This window comes from Gymnodraco acuticeps, unplaced genomic scaffold, assembly GCF_902827175.1.
Source record: "Gymnodraco acuticeps unplaced genomic scaffold, fGymAcu1.1, whole genome shotgun sequence".
Lineage (NCBI taxonomy): Eukaryota > Metazoa > Chordata > Actinopteri > Perciformes > Bathydraconidae > Gymnodraco > Gymnodraco acuticeps.
This window is the reverse complement of record NW_022990691.1, coordinates 26,285-43,474: the sequence shown is the minus strand read 5'-3', so window position 1 is coordinate 43,474 and position 17,190 is coordinate 26,285. Positions and strand designations below refer to the sequence as shown.

Below are 17,190 nucleotides of genomic sequence, written 5' to 3'. Positions count from 1 at the left end.
TATATGTGTGCATGCATGCATGGTTGAATACCTACATCGTACCCTCACACCACATCATCTACCTATCCGTCTTTGTTAAAAGCATTTGAAAAGATGAAATTACTCTCACCTTTGACTCCGACACCATTTTAGTGTCTTCACACTGTTTCACATTATATATTTACTTCATTTAGCTCTTTTTACTAGAAGGTCTGCCTTTTCACTCCCCAGCATACATTCTTTATTGTTTCCCTCCTCAGTCTCAGAGGTGTTGGCTTTGGGATGCAGTAATGTATTCTACCCTCTGTTATTGAATCAATGCACATGAAAGCCAAAAGTGTGTATGAGAGAAATAGCAGGAAATGGAGACATGAAAGTAATGAGGTTCTGAAACTGATACTGGATCTCTGAGAATACTGATAGAAACAGGAAAGATGTGTTGAGACACCAGGGACACCCATGAACTTGCTGTGAATCTTTATAATATTGCCCTGTACGGTTTCCCCCATCCTTTCCTGAATGATGATCTTACATTATATCTCCCAGGATGATTAACATATAAAAAGACACATTATTTAGTAGTAAGAAAATAGGGTTGTATCAACAACCTTTACCAAAGGTACAATTCCTGAAACCAATAGGAGCATATTGAGGGCCTATAAAATACAAGACAAATGTTACAAATCTATTACCATACAAGTCCAACAAGTTGTGTTTTTTTTGTGTTTGATTTCAAAGGAGAACTTTTTCAGGTTCCCACATCCGTAGTTTGGCTTTCTATGAAAATAATGTTGACGTGCATGTTGTTAAGTGTTCAAACACCATTTTTTAATCAAACTGTCAAGTGACTAAACCACCACACCATTTTTATTTTTGGGTACCATATTTTGTCTTGGTAAACCACACTTTTAACATTATTACGCTGTTTTTTCCCGCTTCGAATAGTTCTCTCTTTTTTCACCTGTGTTTGCATCACTGATAGTAGGACATGTTCTTTTTTAATGGGCTCCCATAGTGAAGCCCTGCATTGAATTAATCAGGATGTTAAGTTATGTTTCAGTGTCAAAAGGAGGTAGAGCTTTTTTAATACATCAATGCAAGGTTTGAGGTTCGAGCACTGCTGTCCACAAGTTGCGTCTACAATGGGTGAATAAATGGGATAGTAGTGCAACAACATACATTGATAATTGCAGAGTTTGGTACAATGATATTTCACATGACGGAATTGTCGATGAATAAGATACAACCTGGAGAAATTCTGCTCTTTATTATGTATTTCTCAGTTGCCAAATACAGCTTATGAGTTGAGTGCACAAATCATGTGAAACCCAGATTTGGCACAAAAAAGGGGGAATACACGTTTCGCAATGATGCCACATCAAGGTGGAACGCTCTTCCCACAACTGTAAAGGAAAGTAAAACTATACTTACCTTCAAACCTCTCTTAAAGAGCACCTTCGGGGGAGAGCATTGCAAAACTGGCCCCGGTAATGGTACAAATCTCAACCTGTCGTTCAATGGACAGCTCTCCCCCCCCCCCCCCCCCCCCCCCCCCCCCCCCATCTATGTATATACTCGCATTTTAGACTCTGTTACTAACTGTATATCTGTAGACTTGGTATGTCTTAAATGTCCGGTTAGGATGTATTAGAACGAAATCTAAAATGTAAATTGTAAATAAGCCATCTGTATGTCAAATATGTCTTATATGTCTTATATGTCTTAAATGACATGATGAATTGGAAATGGGGGACCCTGATGTAAACAAGACGAAAGTCTTTCTCTGGTCTGCATCCCCTTAACAATTGTATGTTTTGAGCTGTACTGTACTGTACCCAATATACAAGCTGTTAATAAACTCATCAATCAATCAGTGCCAGACTCTTGCAGCTGTCCTCCAACCAAAGATGGCGCTGCATCAAACCACCTCTCTCCCTCCTCCAGACAGGCCCCTTCTTCTCTGCTTTCCTCAAAACAAACAGGCAGGAACTTTGACCGGTGTTCCGAGCTAGTAACTAGCCTGCTAGCTTTTACTAGTTTTCTGTCTTTTTTTCATATTGTTGTGTGTTGTAGCACATGTGGAGAGATGTGGTTTATTTATTTACTCAGCTGGCTGTCGCTAGTCATCCAAGTGTCCTTCGTTACGCTAGCAATAGGTAAGTGCATGTTTTAAAATCCATGCAAATGCTAGGTAGCTAATTAATAACGCTAGCGGACCATTTCAGTAAGTGAAGCTGCAACATTTAATAATAACTAGGCTTTGTTTGCTGCCCTGCACCTGTATTGGCACTACACAAGTGTGTTAATAATAAAATGCAATTACAAATAATAATCCTACCTTATGACTAAAGAAGGTACATTGTGTTCGTTTACCTGACTACTGTTTGCTTGCTAAGCTAGCAAGATTTCCACCACAGGAAGAACGAATACATGATGCCTTTATAATTTTTTTAAATGACAACAGCATATATTTTTTTAAACAGTAGTCATTAAAGTGAAGAATGTATTTTTGTTAGTTTTTGACACGTCCTAGACTTAAGTAGTTTTCGTTGTACATGGGGAAACAATTATGTTTCATGATGCTAAGTAAGCTAGCATTTAGCTTTCTCTTCAGTTTTTACCATTTTAAACTATTCAGAACTTCGATGCCTGAGTGAGCATATGACAATAGTGAGGTCCTAAAGTCTGATATGCAATACAGATGTGATATAATAGCATCAGTATTCAGTTGGAAGGTTAGCATGTAAACTAATATGAACTAGACAATGTTGCTTCAAATCTAACTAGCATGGTTTTTTACAATGTTAAAAATATGACATTCCCGTAGGTTAGTCGACAAACTGGATATTAAGCATTTGGCTCACATAGTTACAAACAGTATGTTAATATGTTGGGTTTGCTTCAAAACTTTGTTAAAAAGCTTGTCTGTCTGTGTCCACGTTGCAAGTTAGTTACCTGGCCACGTAACACGCACACACACACACACACACACACACACACACACACACACACACACACACACACACACAGCTGTCAGGTGTGGCTGCTGACTGTCAAACCCTGCTAGTATCAGTCACTCCAGCCCAGCTGTGTGTGGTTGTGTACTTGTTTCTTCTTTTGTTGTTCTTATGTTTTACTTTCGGCACATACTTGTTCTGAGTGTATGATAACCTTGTGTTTTTACTTTAAATGTACCAGGTTAGTTCTCTTTGTTCCTCGATGTTATGTCTATTTTTGTATACATAAAGCTGACTATGATTCTGATACTAGTCAGGATCAAGGAACTAAGATGATCATGTTTGCTAAACTGAATCAGATTAAATAATGAACTAAGGCTACCCCCTTTTAACAGTGTTTAGTAAAACATTTACCAATGCTATACAATTCACTTATCATCATTTAATAGCTTTTGATTTGCCACGATATGAGCCGAGAAAATTCTGATGTCTTTTTCTGACTGCAATATTTTTGTTTGCGTTTTAGCAGTTATTTACTTATAACATTAATGCGGCACCCCTTGCCTTTTCATTTAAGAAGTTCTTTGACATTTAGCAATGGATTCAGAGCATTTACAATAATACCAAATAGATAGAGTTAAACACCAGCCAAAGTGGCTTTCTGTCACCTCCTATTAATGACCTATAAACATAAAACATTTGTAAATGATGCCCAAGTATAAAGTGGTAAAAACACGACTTGTTTCCAATGACTGCCTGAATAAGTCTTTCCTTCCGGCCCTTTATTGCCAATCATAAGCTGCTTTGTAGCATTGCAACAGTGCAACTCTAATCACAACTAGGTGAAGGAGCAGTACAACCCATGATTGCCCTGACCCTTACTTTATTAAGTCGGTATAATCATGCAGTACTTTCCCAGATTAAATTGGCCCAGCTCATGTTCATATTCTATTTGCTGTGTCCAGCTGTCCAATGCTAAAAAAAAAGTTGACATTGAATGAAATATAGAGTTGAAAAGGGCAAGGCAGACTCTTTTGGTAAGAGCACATTGCCTTTGTGTGATGAAGCCCTCATATTCTCCCATGAGCCTTTGCTCTCGCCGTCCCTTTCTCAGGGCCTTGACGTGCATGCTTTTGACGCACAGTCTGTGTTTGGCCTTCCTTCTACACGGGCTCACGAACTGTGGGTCACGTCTGTTTTGCCGATGTGCTTTTATTCATTCACTCGACTGAACTGATATTATTTGGCTAGATATTGAATCTCGGTACGTTTTGGGAACTGAGTGAAATGTGTCTTTAGAACCAATAATAAAAAACTGTTGGTACTGGAAGCCGTCTTTGAATCTCTGGTCTGATTCACACTTTACCGTATTTATCAGTTTATCTTTTGATATAGATATATCACTAGCATTTGAGAACGACCAAAGATTTGTCAGAAAATGTAAGCAAGTAAGGGTTCGGTTAAGTAAGTTTAACAATAAAGGTCCTTTGCTTTGGAAAGTGATTGGTGTCATTTTGGTAGTGGTACAAAAAGTCAGGAATGTATCAAAAATAACTAGTTATAAAAAATCCTGCTGCGTAGGTAACATTTTCAAAACGCATTTTCATCTTTAAGATTTACCTTTTTATTTTTAACACAAACAAGCAATGTATCGCTACGTGGTGGTGAACAACAGGATTATTTATTTTTATCATTTGTATTTTATTGAGATAATTGAAATGTCTGGAAGATCCAATGATGAAACTGCCTCTCTGTTTTTCTTTTGACTCTTATATGAATACTGATCCCTTCTGATTGTCTCCCCCAGCTGCTGGCCTGTACTACTTGGCAGAACTAATAGAAGAATACACAGTAGCCACCAGTCGAATAATAAAGTACATGATAATGGTGAGTAACCGCATCATTCTCCTAATTCTCTTGTTTTTTAAGAATATACTGCACTCAACCATGTTGTTAACAAGGCGTCCTGTGTGTGTGAATGTGTCCAGTTCTCCACAGGGGTGCTGGCCTGTCTCTATCTCTTTGAGAGCTTCCCAGTGCTGATGGTGGGGGTCGGCCTCTTCACCAACCTGGTGTACTTTGGCCTCCTGCAGACTTTCCCTTACATCGCGCTGAGCTCCCCAAACTTTATCCTCTCCTGTGGTGAGCATGACACACTATCTGTTAGTACCAAATGTCTTTTTCTCTTATCCTGTTTTCCAACATTTTGTCTCTTCTTTGTCTTCACTCTCCAGTGTTGGTGGTGGTGAACCATTATATGGCCTTCCAGTTCTTTGCACAAGAGTATTATCCCTTCTCAGAGGTAATTTTGTCTCTTTCTGAAGCCTTATCCATGAAAAAGATTGTCTGCCATTCTAACTCAAGTCTCATAATCTTTCATTCTGCGTCAAGGTGCTGGCGTATTTCACCATCTGCTTGTGGGTGATCCCCTTCGGCTTCTTCGTGTCCCTGTCAGCGGGGGAGAACGTGCTTCCGTCCACCATGCAACAAGGAGGTGAGATTTATGTCTCTTTGGCTGTATGTTGGTTGTTGATTCGAGCTGTGGGTTTAGTATGTATAATTGTAATCTCTCTATCATGACACGTTCTTAGATCCCTCAGCCTTATGAACACAATCTTAAAAAGCCTATGTTATAATGTCATGGTAATCAAGGGAAAACCATGTCTGTCATTTAAAGCAGTGGTTCTCAAATGGGGGTACGCGGACCCCTAGGGGTACGTTGGAGTACTGCAGGGGGTACGTGAGATTTATTTTATGTTAATGAAAAAACAAACATAATTAATGCATTTAAACAAACTACTAATAGTAGATTAACTACTTTCTTCAAAAGTTTACAGCAATTCTGGATAATAATATGGGAAAAATAGACGGGGTGCTCTCTTTTCCTCTCCCTCTCCTGACAGCCCGTTAGTCTCGTGCAGCTCGCTGAACCTGTAATAAGTGACCCGACCGTAAAGAATACACATATGTATAACTAGTTTAGATAGTTCCAGAGTAGATAAACTAGCTAAGTGTGTTAGGTCTAACTCTTAGTGTATTTAATTTTGCTCCACTCAACGGTCCGCGGCGGAGCTGTGATCCGGTAGAGCTGCGTGTTCTCCGTCAGCAGCAGCTGATCTGATCTCTGATCTCTGTCTCTCGTCCGGTTAGACTTTACTCGCGTTTATGTCCAAATCTATCAGATCTAGCTAGTTCTAGTTAATTATATGACTGCCTGCTTATCAAAGGACACCTAAACAATAAGCGTTGCTTGGCAACGACTTGTGGCTGCAAAGTATAGCATTATGTATATGTTTATATGAGGGGTCAAAATCCCATGCTCATAAAATGCTCATATATTTTTTCTCTTCATTCCCCACGCCCCAAAATAAATAAATAAATATACCAATTGTTAGGAAAAGTAAGGGAGTTTGAGCAGTGTGGGTTTTATATTAACAGAGTTACACATATTTCAAAACGCAAAGTGTAATAACTGCAGTGGCCTCCCTGTCAGCATGACAAAGATCCTCAGTGAAGCACGAGCCCATGTTTCTCACTACATTAAGTACAACTTATTAAAAAGATCAGTTCAATGCAACTAATGTCGTCTCAGTGTTATTGCATGATGTTAAAATTAGTTTGTCATGAATTTAGTGATGGATTGTAAACATTTGAAATGTAGCATTTAAGTGTTTCTCAGTTACAAGGTTGTTGTTTTACTGTACCTCTTTATGTAGGCATTTTTTCCTTAACAAATTGTTTTTCAGGGGGTACTTGGCTGAATTTTTTTTTTCATAGGGGGTACATTATTGAAAAAAGTTTGAGAACCACTGATTTAAAGGAATGACCCCCTGCGCTTATATTAGCCGTGCTCGTTCAGTCAGTCGATGAAACTCAGTCATGGTTTCGATCCCCAATTGCTTTTTTTTCTCTGTGTGTGACTACTGTTGTTTATTTCATCTTGATCTTAAACAACAAATGAGTAGGGTTGTAATGAAAAGTTAAAGCTAATTTATAACGTCACATTCAAATACTGCGCTGATTTTCTTTTCCAGATATTACCCTTAACTCTAAAGCGTTGTAAATTCCATTAGTCCAAGTTAATTGAAAATACATGTAATCATTACAAATATTGCCAAACATAAATCATCCAACAAATGCTTCAATCCATATTTGTTAGCGTTTAGCTTTAGCCTTTTAAAAAACTAATTTTCACTGTGGGCAAAAACAGGTTGCTGCTAACCAAGGGAGACAAGCAGGAATCCAATAGCAACATAAATGACTTTAAATAAGATAACGTCTATTTTGTCACACTTTTACTGTGAATTAACGTTGATTTAAACGTTGATTTAATAAAGAAAATACATGTTCATTAGATATTTTGGTTGATTGGAAAAGTGTGATTATTGATTGACAACACACACTTGAAGCTTCTTTTCAAGACCTCCATAGAAGCTTTGACTAAATAAAAAAACGACAGGTGTTGTCTGAAAATAAAAAAACAACTGTATAACAATTTACTTTGTTCTTTCTTTTAGATGATGTGGTGTCTAATTACTTCACCAAGGGCAAGAGGGGGAAGAGGTCTGGGATCCTCGTGGTGTTCTCGGTCCTGAAGGAGGCGGTGCTGCCCAGCAGACAGAAGATGTACTAAGGGGCTCGGGGGGGCAGCCTCAGGGTCAAGAGGTGTATGAGTGTGTGTGTGTGTGTGTCTGGAGGATTAAGGGGAAGCAGGAAGGACTCTGGGAATTTGTTTTCTGGATGGGACTAAAAACGAAACAGTGGCCATATTGGGAAGAAAGAGGAAGGACCAATGAACGGATCGGAGCTTCCTGCTGGACGACTTTACACCGACCACGGTCGTCTCTTTGTTTCTCTCTTTGTCTGTCTGACTGCCAACAACATCAACTAAAGACCCCTTTGTGGGGATCGGTTCTGTAGCGCAGCACTTTGTTATTCACATGTTGGACATTTTTTAAATCTTTGGTATTAAAATATGTTTGTGAAAAGGTCTGAAATGTAACCTGTACGGTTTGACTTGGGAGATAAATAATTTTGTGTTTTTTCCTGGAGACGAGATGTTCTGTCTTTTATGTGGTGTAGGTTTCACTCTAAGATTAAACACAGAAGAGCAGAATTAGGAGACGGCTAGATAAATCTCCTCAGAGGAAGCCACTTTAAGGTACTTTCTGGTTTAATCCTGATGTCAAAGCTTTCATTTTGGTTTAAAGTGGCATAACAGCTGCAGGAAAAATGCCTCAAGTCCCTACTTTACCCGACTTCTTTAAATAAGAAAGTGAAGTTAAGTTGTAATTAATCAGCTGGTGCTTTAATTTAATTACAGGATGTGGCATGATGTAAACACCCTGTCGCTTCACAGTGATGAAAATGGCTTAATAAGGGCATTTGCAAAGGATTACTTCTATCAGCGAAATGCCCTTAAATGAATGTGATCTACAATGAATATCTCCCAGTCTGGATCATTTACATGTGTTGGAGATTTTCTTTTTTTGTCTTCCAGATCTACAGACTCATTAATCACCGGCTCTTTTTTGGACTATTTTGAAAAGAAATCCACAGTAATAACAAACTGATTTTTTTAAAAACATTGATCAGCGAGTTAACCCGACATCTGACGACAAATGAAAACACTTGTGAAGACTAACGTGCGTCAGGGACAAAAGCTGCTCAAAGTGGTTTTTGATGAAAGTGCTTTTAAAGAGCCCGACATTCTTTTGACCAATTACAGAGTGCGATTCATTGGAGGCTGGTATGCTACACAGATGTATAATAAAATACTTTGTTGAAATAACAGATTAAATGCTTCTTTTCACGGAAAAATAGATCCTCAACATTTCCAATTAAATCTTCACTTATTTAATGTTAAATAAAATGTGTAGTACGATGGATTTTCCTGTTACACCCTGAACTTCACTGTCTAAAAATGTGTGTGTGTGTGTGGCAGTCAGTCTAGCTGGTGTTATCCAGGTCCCATGTGTCTCGGTCACAGTGAGGTTGAGGCTAGTGTGCACTTTGACCCCCACTGAGTTGTGAAGTAAAGCTAAAAAGACAAAACAACCACACACCCACACCTTTAGCTGACAGGCCACAGCTCCCAGTCACACACACACGCTGTTGACAAGCCCTCACCTGGACCCCGAGTCAGTTCCCTGGGGGGAGCAGAGAAAGTGCAGGGACTCATCTGAGACAGGTGACCCAGTTCACTGAGGTTTTCTCACCTTTCACTCACCCCTCCTTTCACCCCGCGTTTGGAGGCGCAGCATCTGGGGTGTGTGGCATTTTTAATTTTGTCACTGGGCTTGAAGTCTAGGAGGGGGGAGGGGGATTTTGTGTTAGGGAAGGTCTACTGTTGAGACTGTTTCAACTCGAAGTGAGATTACATAGAGGACACTGCTAGATGTCCTTACAAAACATTTCCTAAAATAGAATCCTCCTAAGCACAATAATTATATTTGTTCAGATCATTTGATGGCATGTTATCTACCATCAAGTTTACATAATGGATATTTTTAATCCATTCCTTTCAGACATTTACTAATGCAGGTGTTGTTTAAGCTCTTCCTTTGTTCAGTAATGTCCGGGCTCCAGCACTTCAGCCAAGTGCATGGCCACCTCTGTCCAGGGGGAGGTGCTCCGCCCCTGGGGGTATCCTCTGTGCTGGACCTCCACAATGTCCTTTGGCTCAAAGTACCGTGGGGAGGCGATCCTGGAAGGGAAGGCTCTGGGGAACAACACCCTCTGGAGGACATCCAGAGGCAGGTCGGGGGCGGGGTGGCGTCTGCTGTCCCACTGGGTGGTGTACTGAGGCTGCCGGCTGCCCCCCAGCACCGTCACTTTGTCCCGGAGGTCCGGCTCCCTGAGGGGCTTTTCTGGTTGGAGGCCCGTGAAGATGGTCCAGGGTCCAGGGGAGGAGGCTGGAGGTTGCTTAGTGGGGATGTTTTTGTCCTCCAGATGACCTCCTGGCTGGTGTTTTGGATCAGAACCGAGGCACTGGGTGTGGTACTGGCTCACCAAGACTCTGGGGGAGAATTCCTTCAGGAGAGGAAGACCTTTTTGGTTCGCCCACTCTGTCATTTTCTCATCTATAACTGTCTAAAAAAAGACATGGAGATTAGTTTGAAAAATGCTGCAAACCCCTAGATGTGGAGAGATTAGATTTGCCCAACATACAAACCAACCTTTTTATTGATTTTATTTAATTTGACCATATCCATGAGATCAATGTATAAAGTTTGACCCAGCTTCCTCTCCTGCATTTCTTTCTTCTTATCAGTTTGCCACATGCAGCTTTTCAGATACCTGCACAACAACACAAGAAGTCCGTCTCAAACTTCACCCAAAACAGTTTAACCAACTTTGTATGCTGTTGTTATTTTAGCTTGTTACCTTGCCACCTCCCTGTGGCACCAGATGCGGGCCAAATCCAGAGGAGTTTGTCCCATGCTGTCCCGGGCCAGCGCATCGGCTCCGGCCTGCATGAGGGTCTCTGTGCAGCTCAGGAGGCCTTCAGCGGCGGCCAGGTGCAGCGGGGTCTCCCCTGAATCTGTGGTACTGGTAAAGACAAACATAAATCACTACTATTATTTGTGTCATCATAATCATTGTTCCTTGCAACAGCATACATCAAACTAGCTCATCGTAATCATAATTTCACTTTTTATTGTAGGCTTTTCTTAAAAAATGCTTTACTTTAGTGTTTGAATAAGCAGCTATTGGACCCAGCTGATACATCCAGCTACTTGGACATGCCCTCAGCATTTTATTCACAAAAAAAGTGTTCCCCTACGTGTTGATGTCAGCCCCGTGCTCCAGCAGGCAAATGAGGCACGAGGCGGTGTTGGGTGAGCTCTGGGGGGACAGGACCATGTGAACAGGCCGGCGACCCTGATTATCGCTGCTGTTGACCTCCCCTTGCCTGGACTCCACCAGCAGCTGAATGGTAGCCAGCTGGCCGTAAAGGCAGGCCATGTGCAGCGCTGAAAGACCCTGGTGGAAGAAACACATCATATGCATAAAGTTATATATGCTTCTTCAATGGCATGGCTTACTGGGAAATTCATTGGAGTGGAGCAATCATTATTTCTCGTACATTTATTGTTAGTGCAATTTATTAGATTATTTCCATGTGTGCTTTTGATGAAATGCATTTATAACGAGAAATATAGATTTGTTTTTCCTGTTACCACTTTACAGATTAAGGTTTACACTTGTTCATTGAATGTTCATTGCATCTTTTAACAGTGAAATACCATTTCCACTGGATAAAACTTCAAAAACACATAACTACTTTTCTTCCCAATAAGAATTTCCTTGGCTACTCAACTTTTCAATGCTGACTTGTTACCTTTATTCTAATCAACGTATACAGTAGAAGGCCCTTTTTTTTTTAGAGAGTTTAGAGATTAAATTATTGCAGTGGGTCAATTTAATTCCACCACTAAATTCCTTTCTTCTCTTAATGTTATTGAGCCTACCTGTCTATTCACACTGTACAGATCCAGCTCTTCTTGGCTCCCAACATCTGGAAACATCTGCCCCTCTGGGGGAGCTTTGTGGGTCACCTTCCTGCGAAATGAAACCATTAAAAAACTAGGGTTGTGAATGCTAGGTTAGTATCAACACAGGGCAAAAATAAAGACTTTGCTGCACCAAATGAAACTAGGGGTAGATGGTGACTTTGAATACAGTCACGTAACGTTCAAAATGGCCCATGTAAAAAGTAAAGTGCTCAAAAGCAGCTAGTTTACTATGAATTAAAGTTTACATTAAAAAGCAGAACAATTATCGATACATTTCTGAAGTTATTTACCGATTTCTACATTCCCCTCGTCTCCGTTTTCCTGATTTGTTGACAGGTTCCATGGTTACCAAGGAAACGTGGTCACCATGAAACAAACTGATTTTTTTGGGTCACTTTTACTTTCCACTTTCACGGAGTTAAGCGTTTTGTTTTAACAGCTGCAGTCCTGATCACTCTACAATCTACAAAATATCCAGTTATTTTTTTATTGTAACCCTTTTTAATCTGTTTGTTTACCTAATGCTACGTTTATTTAATAGACCAAGAACCCTATTTTTTTTATTATTTGTATACTAAATGCTTGGGTTAATCATTGTTCGGTCTGAGGTGTGTCAAAGGTAGCAACAACATTGATTTAGATACATTTTTATACCACATTAATTTTCCACTTTTACTGGGTCATATTTAAGTCGAATCATAACTAGAAAACATTCATTAATTTTCACAATTGTATCCTCTTTCAATGCAAGTTTTCCGTTAACATAAAGCCTATAATTCAACGTTAGGTGTTTTTAAGATAAATCACTCAATGCGCATGCTCAACCTTGATTGGCTGATGCCTTGTTGAATTTCATTGGCTGTCAGCAAAATACGTTTGTCGTCATTAGCTCGTAGCTAGCGTATGCTAGCTACGAGCTGTCAAAATTAGCCAAAAGTGTAAAATGGTACTGTGCATTATATAAAATGGTGTAATGTTTTGTTGCATCTGTCTGAAAATGCCCATTACATACCATGAGTACTTCCCCTCACATATGTAATGTTTGTATGCTATGATGTAAAGCAGACAAGGATGCACGTTGTTGTAATGGCAGATATGTTGTCATCTTATAAGGAGAGTATGTCATTTCCCCCCCCCATGACAGCACCTCCTATAGACAGCTGTTTATTTCGTGCCCACCTTTGTATGTTTCTTTCTCTTTTCTATCTGTTTTTTTTATTTTTGTTGACCTGAAATATTAAGTTGAATGTTAATTTCAAAGTGTGTTTAAAAGAAGGGCACTTTTTTTTAAACCTCCTCATAATCTGAGAAGAAAGACGAAAAAAGATGAGCAGCCAAATACACTAATATTTGTATGCAGCTTACGTTTCACAGACAAAACCTTAATCAGCATGCCATTTTTGAAAGTAAAAAGTTCACTTCCTTATTTGATAAAACAGGTCTGAGTCATTGTGACAGATCCGGGCAGATGAATGGCTACTGTCATGGCAAAAATGGTTACTTCCACTCTCCCATCCCTGGTGTGTTTGTATTGACGGTGCTTTATGAGTAAAAGGAGATCAATCCTGCCAGTGCTGTTGAGGCCTGAGAGCTAACGTTTGTTCCACTGCGCCCCGGGCCTGCCGCCACGCCTGATGCCGATAGGAGTTAACACGTATATTCTCTATGTCTCTGTGATCACTGATATTGACCACTTGACCCCGGGCGGCACTGGATGTAGAGAACTGTTTGTCATGGTAGAGACACTGTAGTTTGGGTTAAGTCGATTTAGAGGATTCAGAATAAGCAAACTCACTGAAGTGTATCTTATCATTGGTTTATGTTGCCTATTTTTTTGGTTTCCTTGGTTTCTTTATTCATACATTTGCTACATTTTCTAGAGAAATCCTAGAGAACGGAAAGCACAAACACTATTGCTCAAATTAAACTTACCCTTGTTGTCTATGCAGCTTTACATTTCCTTAACCCATTTGAAGAAAGTTTGTAAATAAACACAAGTATTCTATTTCCCCTTTTCTTTTTTTATTCCACTAAAAAGCATAAAATATAGAAAAAGGAATACAAAATAAAGGAACAAATAACACAGACTCGCAAATATAGATTGCTGACTTGTGGTGATGGAAACTTCCACAATGGAGAATATTTTTAGTCAAAATCTTTAAGATCCACTTTAAAAAAAAAAGTTCACTCTTTTCAATAAAAAAACCTTAATATCTTAACGTGCCTCATACATATTTTCTGCAGCTATTCAGTACTTTTTTTTATGACTTCCACCTTTTTATTCTTTGTCATTCTCTGTCACTCCAAGCTATGAAGGTCCAGTGGAGGGTCAAGGACGGGCCGTGAACTTCTGGCTTCCTGCTCCGAGCCCCCAACCCCCCCAGAGCCCACGCCTTTATCACAACACTGCTACTTCGATGACAAATGCATGCAAGTGCACAGAAAGAGTGAGTAAGAAAACCGTGTGTGTGTTTACGTGCACGTAAATGTATATACGGCTTAATAGTAAGGGCACGGTCCCACTGCGGCCTCTTTAGCTTCCTCTGTCCTCGGTCACATTTTACGGAGTGTGTCGGTGTAGAGCTATTTCATGTTTAACTTTCAGCACAAGTCCCCGGACGACGACCCCCGACATGACCTCTTTCTTCTGGCAGTTGAGTGTGAATGTGTGTTTGATTGCCCATGTACTGTCAAACTCAGTCTGTCTATGAGAGTGCATGAGACTTAACATCTTAAAAGCTTTCTGTTTATTTTTTTTAAATGAATATTTTTAAAGCTCTGGGGAAAACTGTTTTACATAAATCAGATGTCAGGTCAAGTGCTGAAGAAAAGGGTTAAAACAACTGATTTTTTTGTTTTAGGTTACATACACACAGCGTTTTCTGTTACAAAACTCATCTGACAACTTGTGTAGCACTCAGGGCTCTCGACTAACTTGTCCCCCATCCTCCCGGAACCGTCCCGAAATACAATCTAAGCTGTCCCGAAATTAATGTGGACCGTCCCGAATTTAAAATGTTAGTTTTTCTATATTATCATTAGTTAAAATCATTCAAAGTGACCTTTAACATAAATAAAACATCATAGAAATCATTAGATGATAATTCATCAACCTTTTTATTTGAGTAAATCATTCAATCACATAAACAAAGGCCAAATATATTTAAACAAACACACAAACGAGAAAATTACTCTAATATTGAATCCAATCAAATCCCATCCGATTAACAAAAACAATCTAACACTGTCCTGAAAACAGAACCCAGAGTAACCACTAACCAGGATGACAGTCTGTAACACAGTCAGGAGACCTTTACAAACGGCCCGCCTCCTCGCACACAGACGGGAGAGAGATCTCGTCTGGATTGGAAAGCTCGAAAATACATCATAAATGCATGTTGTAGTCTTATTGCATATTAGAAACGGAGTTGGTGAAACTAAAACTGCGATATAATGTGTATGTAGCAATAATACATATGACATATATTTTTTAAATGTCTCCAGTACCGATAAAAAGTCCGATAACGTCGGAGCTTAACGTTACCACTGTCTTTAATAATTCCGGCCCGTTTAATACCGGGGCTTGGTACCCATCCCTACATGGGGAGAGGCGCAGCATATTGCTAAGGACTAAATACGATGGAGGGTTCTCATCTCAGCCTTATTACCCATAGGGGATGAAGAGGAGTAAGTAAATAAAGAAGCCGGCGCTCCAGGGTCTGGTTCTGCTGTGCGTTTGTGTGATGTAACGGTAAAACATTTCAGAATTCCTCCACGGGATGCCATTGTACATCACTCAACCCGCGGAATACACACACTCAGTACATAGCTAGACCCGCGAATTTGCGGGCCAGGAATTCGCGGGCACAGCCAGCGGCACAGCTGTAGCTACATGTGTGTGTATTTCGCGGGTTTCTAAATGTTTTGTGCGTGTGTGTTTATGTTGACAAGGAGGTTTAATAACTGTGTGCTACACAAAACGTGCAGTCGGTTTCATTTTCATCGCCGTTTGTAGTAGAGTTAGCAGGGTATTTTTATTTGAACTCGTCCCAAATTCGTCCCAAAATTATTTGTTATCCTCCCCGACACTATTTTTTTCGGCCCCGGGACGACGGGACGTCCTTAAGCTCGAGCCCTGTGTAGCACACATTAGAGCAACTTGAGTCTTAGTTCAAAGATGTGTTTGTCAAATGTACCTCTCTTACTCTAAATGCTCATTGCCTAGAACAAATACTGTGTGTGTGTGTGTGTGTGTGTGTGTGTGTGTGTGTGTGTGTGTGTGTGTGTGTGTGTGTGTGTGTGTGTGTGTGTGTGTGTGTGTGTGTGTGTGTGTGTGTGTGTGTGTGTGTGTGTGTGTGTGTGTGGCAGGCAGGCATTAGCTACAGCACGTCCAGTTGGTGCAGAGCAGATTAGCATCGGGCCGATCTCAGCTGTCTAAACCTGCTTAGGGCGAGGATGAAAGTGAGATCATGTGCCAGTAGCCTCACGACGCGCTCTCCCATTGGTCCGTTACCTCATCCAATCACATCCATCTAATTTTGTGCTCAGTGAACATGGGAAGGGAATGCATCTGTCCTCTGAATCTAAAGGTTTTTTGGTTATTATACCGTATTATCCCTCTATTCAATATTTATTTATGGTGATTTTGACCTTTTATTGATAGTAGTATGTGCACATTGACTGGAATCATGGGTAGATTAAAAGACACTTGCAAAATAGTTTCTTGGCTAGATTTAAACAAGGGACATTAAATACTAATAAATCTATTTATTTGGGGGTTTTCTTCTTCATTCTAAGGGCTGTTTGCTGCTCTGTATATTTGGAAAATACTCTTAAGAATGCTTGAGTTTTCATTAAATGAGTTAGAAGAAAAGTGACCACACAGCAGAAGCAGTGCTTCAGAAGAGAAGTGAAGCAATAGAGGGAGGAAAGAGTTAAGAAGTGAGGCCGTTGAAAAGCGAGAGAACACAGAGCGAAGGAGAAGATGAAGAGTAGCTGAGCAAACACACAACCTTGATATGCCTCCATATTTGATGAGCCACCTTACGAGGACCTTGGGCCTCTGGGGTTTCTGAACTCTGCCTGTGTGTAAGTGCGCTGATGTCCTCACTCTCCTCCTTTCTTCGTCCTTCTTTTTGCTTCCTCATCCTTTTGCATTATCATGTCAAGTAACTAGGCAAACACGGGCTTTTTTTTCATACAAGTGTACTTCCTTATGCAGCATATTTCATAACACCTGAGTCATAGATTGTGACGGATCAGGGAGATTTTCTCCTCTGGTCTTCCTCCTTGTTTTTGCTTCCCCATCATATTGCCTTTTAATTCCATCCCTCAGATCCTCATTTCATCTTGTTTCTCTCTCTCTCTCTCTCTCTCACTCTCTCTCTCTCTCTCTCTCTCTCTCTGTGCTTCATGCTCAGCCAGGCGGCAGCGCGCTAATGCACCATGGCACATTCTGCAGCTCAGAGTCACAATGCGACCAGGCTTTGCGCAGTGACCGCACGGCGACCTCCCTCAGTATCGTTGTGCACGGCGATGTACTGTACCAGGGCCTGTTTAGGGCAAGGATTGAGGTGATTGGTGGGCGGGGGGTTGAGAGGATGAAGTAGGAGAGTTAATGGAGAAGAAGAAGCAGGGTTCTGCCACCAATGGGTACCATCAGATCAAATGACAGGGAGATAAATGCATTGTGAGCAGAGAAAGTCTGAAGCAAACTGAGATGCCCATCTAAAGGA

At 40.4% G+C, this 17,190-nt stretch overlaps 2 protein-coding genes across 2 annotated transcripts; one reads left to right on the top strand and one right to left on the bottom strand.

Annotated features, from left to right (window-relative positions):
* The first annotated feature begins 1,934 nt into the window (after positions 1 to 1,934).
* tex261 (testis expressed 261) lies at positions 1,935 to 8,470 on the top strand. The gene is made up of 6 exons (XM_034230333.1): positions 1,935 to 2,135; positions 4,744 to 4,823; positions 4,925 to 5,078; positions 5,171 to 5,238; positions 5,328 to 5,430; positions 7,454 to 8,470. Exons 1-6 carry the CDS (start codon positions 2,066 to 2,068, stop codon positions 7,567 to 7,569), a joined length of 591 nt encoding a protein of 196 aa, XP_034086224.1. The 5' UTR covers positions 1,935 to 2,065; the 3' UTR covers positions 7,570 to 8,470.
* Positions 8,471 to 8,742: 272 nt separating this feature from the next.
* si:ch211-1o7.2 (ankyrin repeat domain-containing protein 53) lies at positions 8,743 to 11,798 on the bottom strand. The gene is made up of 6 exons (XM_034230332.1): positions 11,746 to 11,798; positions 11,411 to 11,501; positions 10,723 to 10,922; positions 10,323 to 10,487; positions 10,115 to 10,235; positions 8,743 to 10,028 (listed from the first exon to the last, which is right to left on the bottom strand). The coding sequence occupies exons 1-6, from the start codon at positions 11,796 to 11,798 to the stop codon at positions 9,504 to 9,506; spliced, it is 1,155 nt and encodes a 384-aa protein (XP_034086223.1). The 3' UTR covers positions 8,743 to 9,503.
* Positions 11,799 to 17,190: the final 5,392 nt, after the last annotated feature.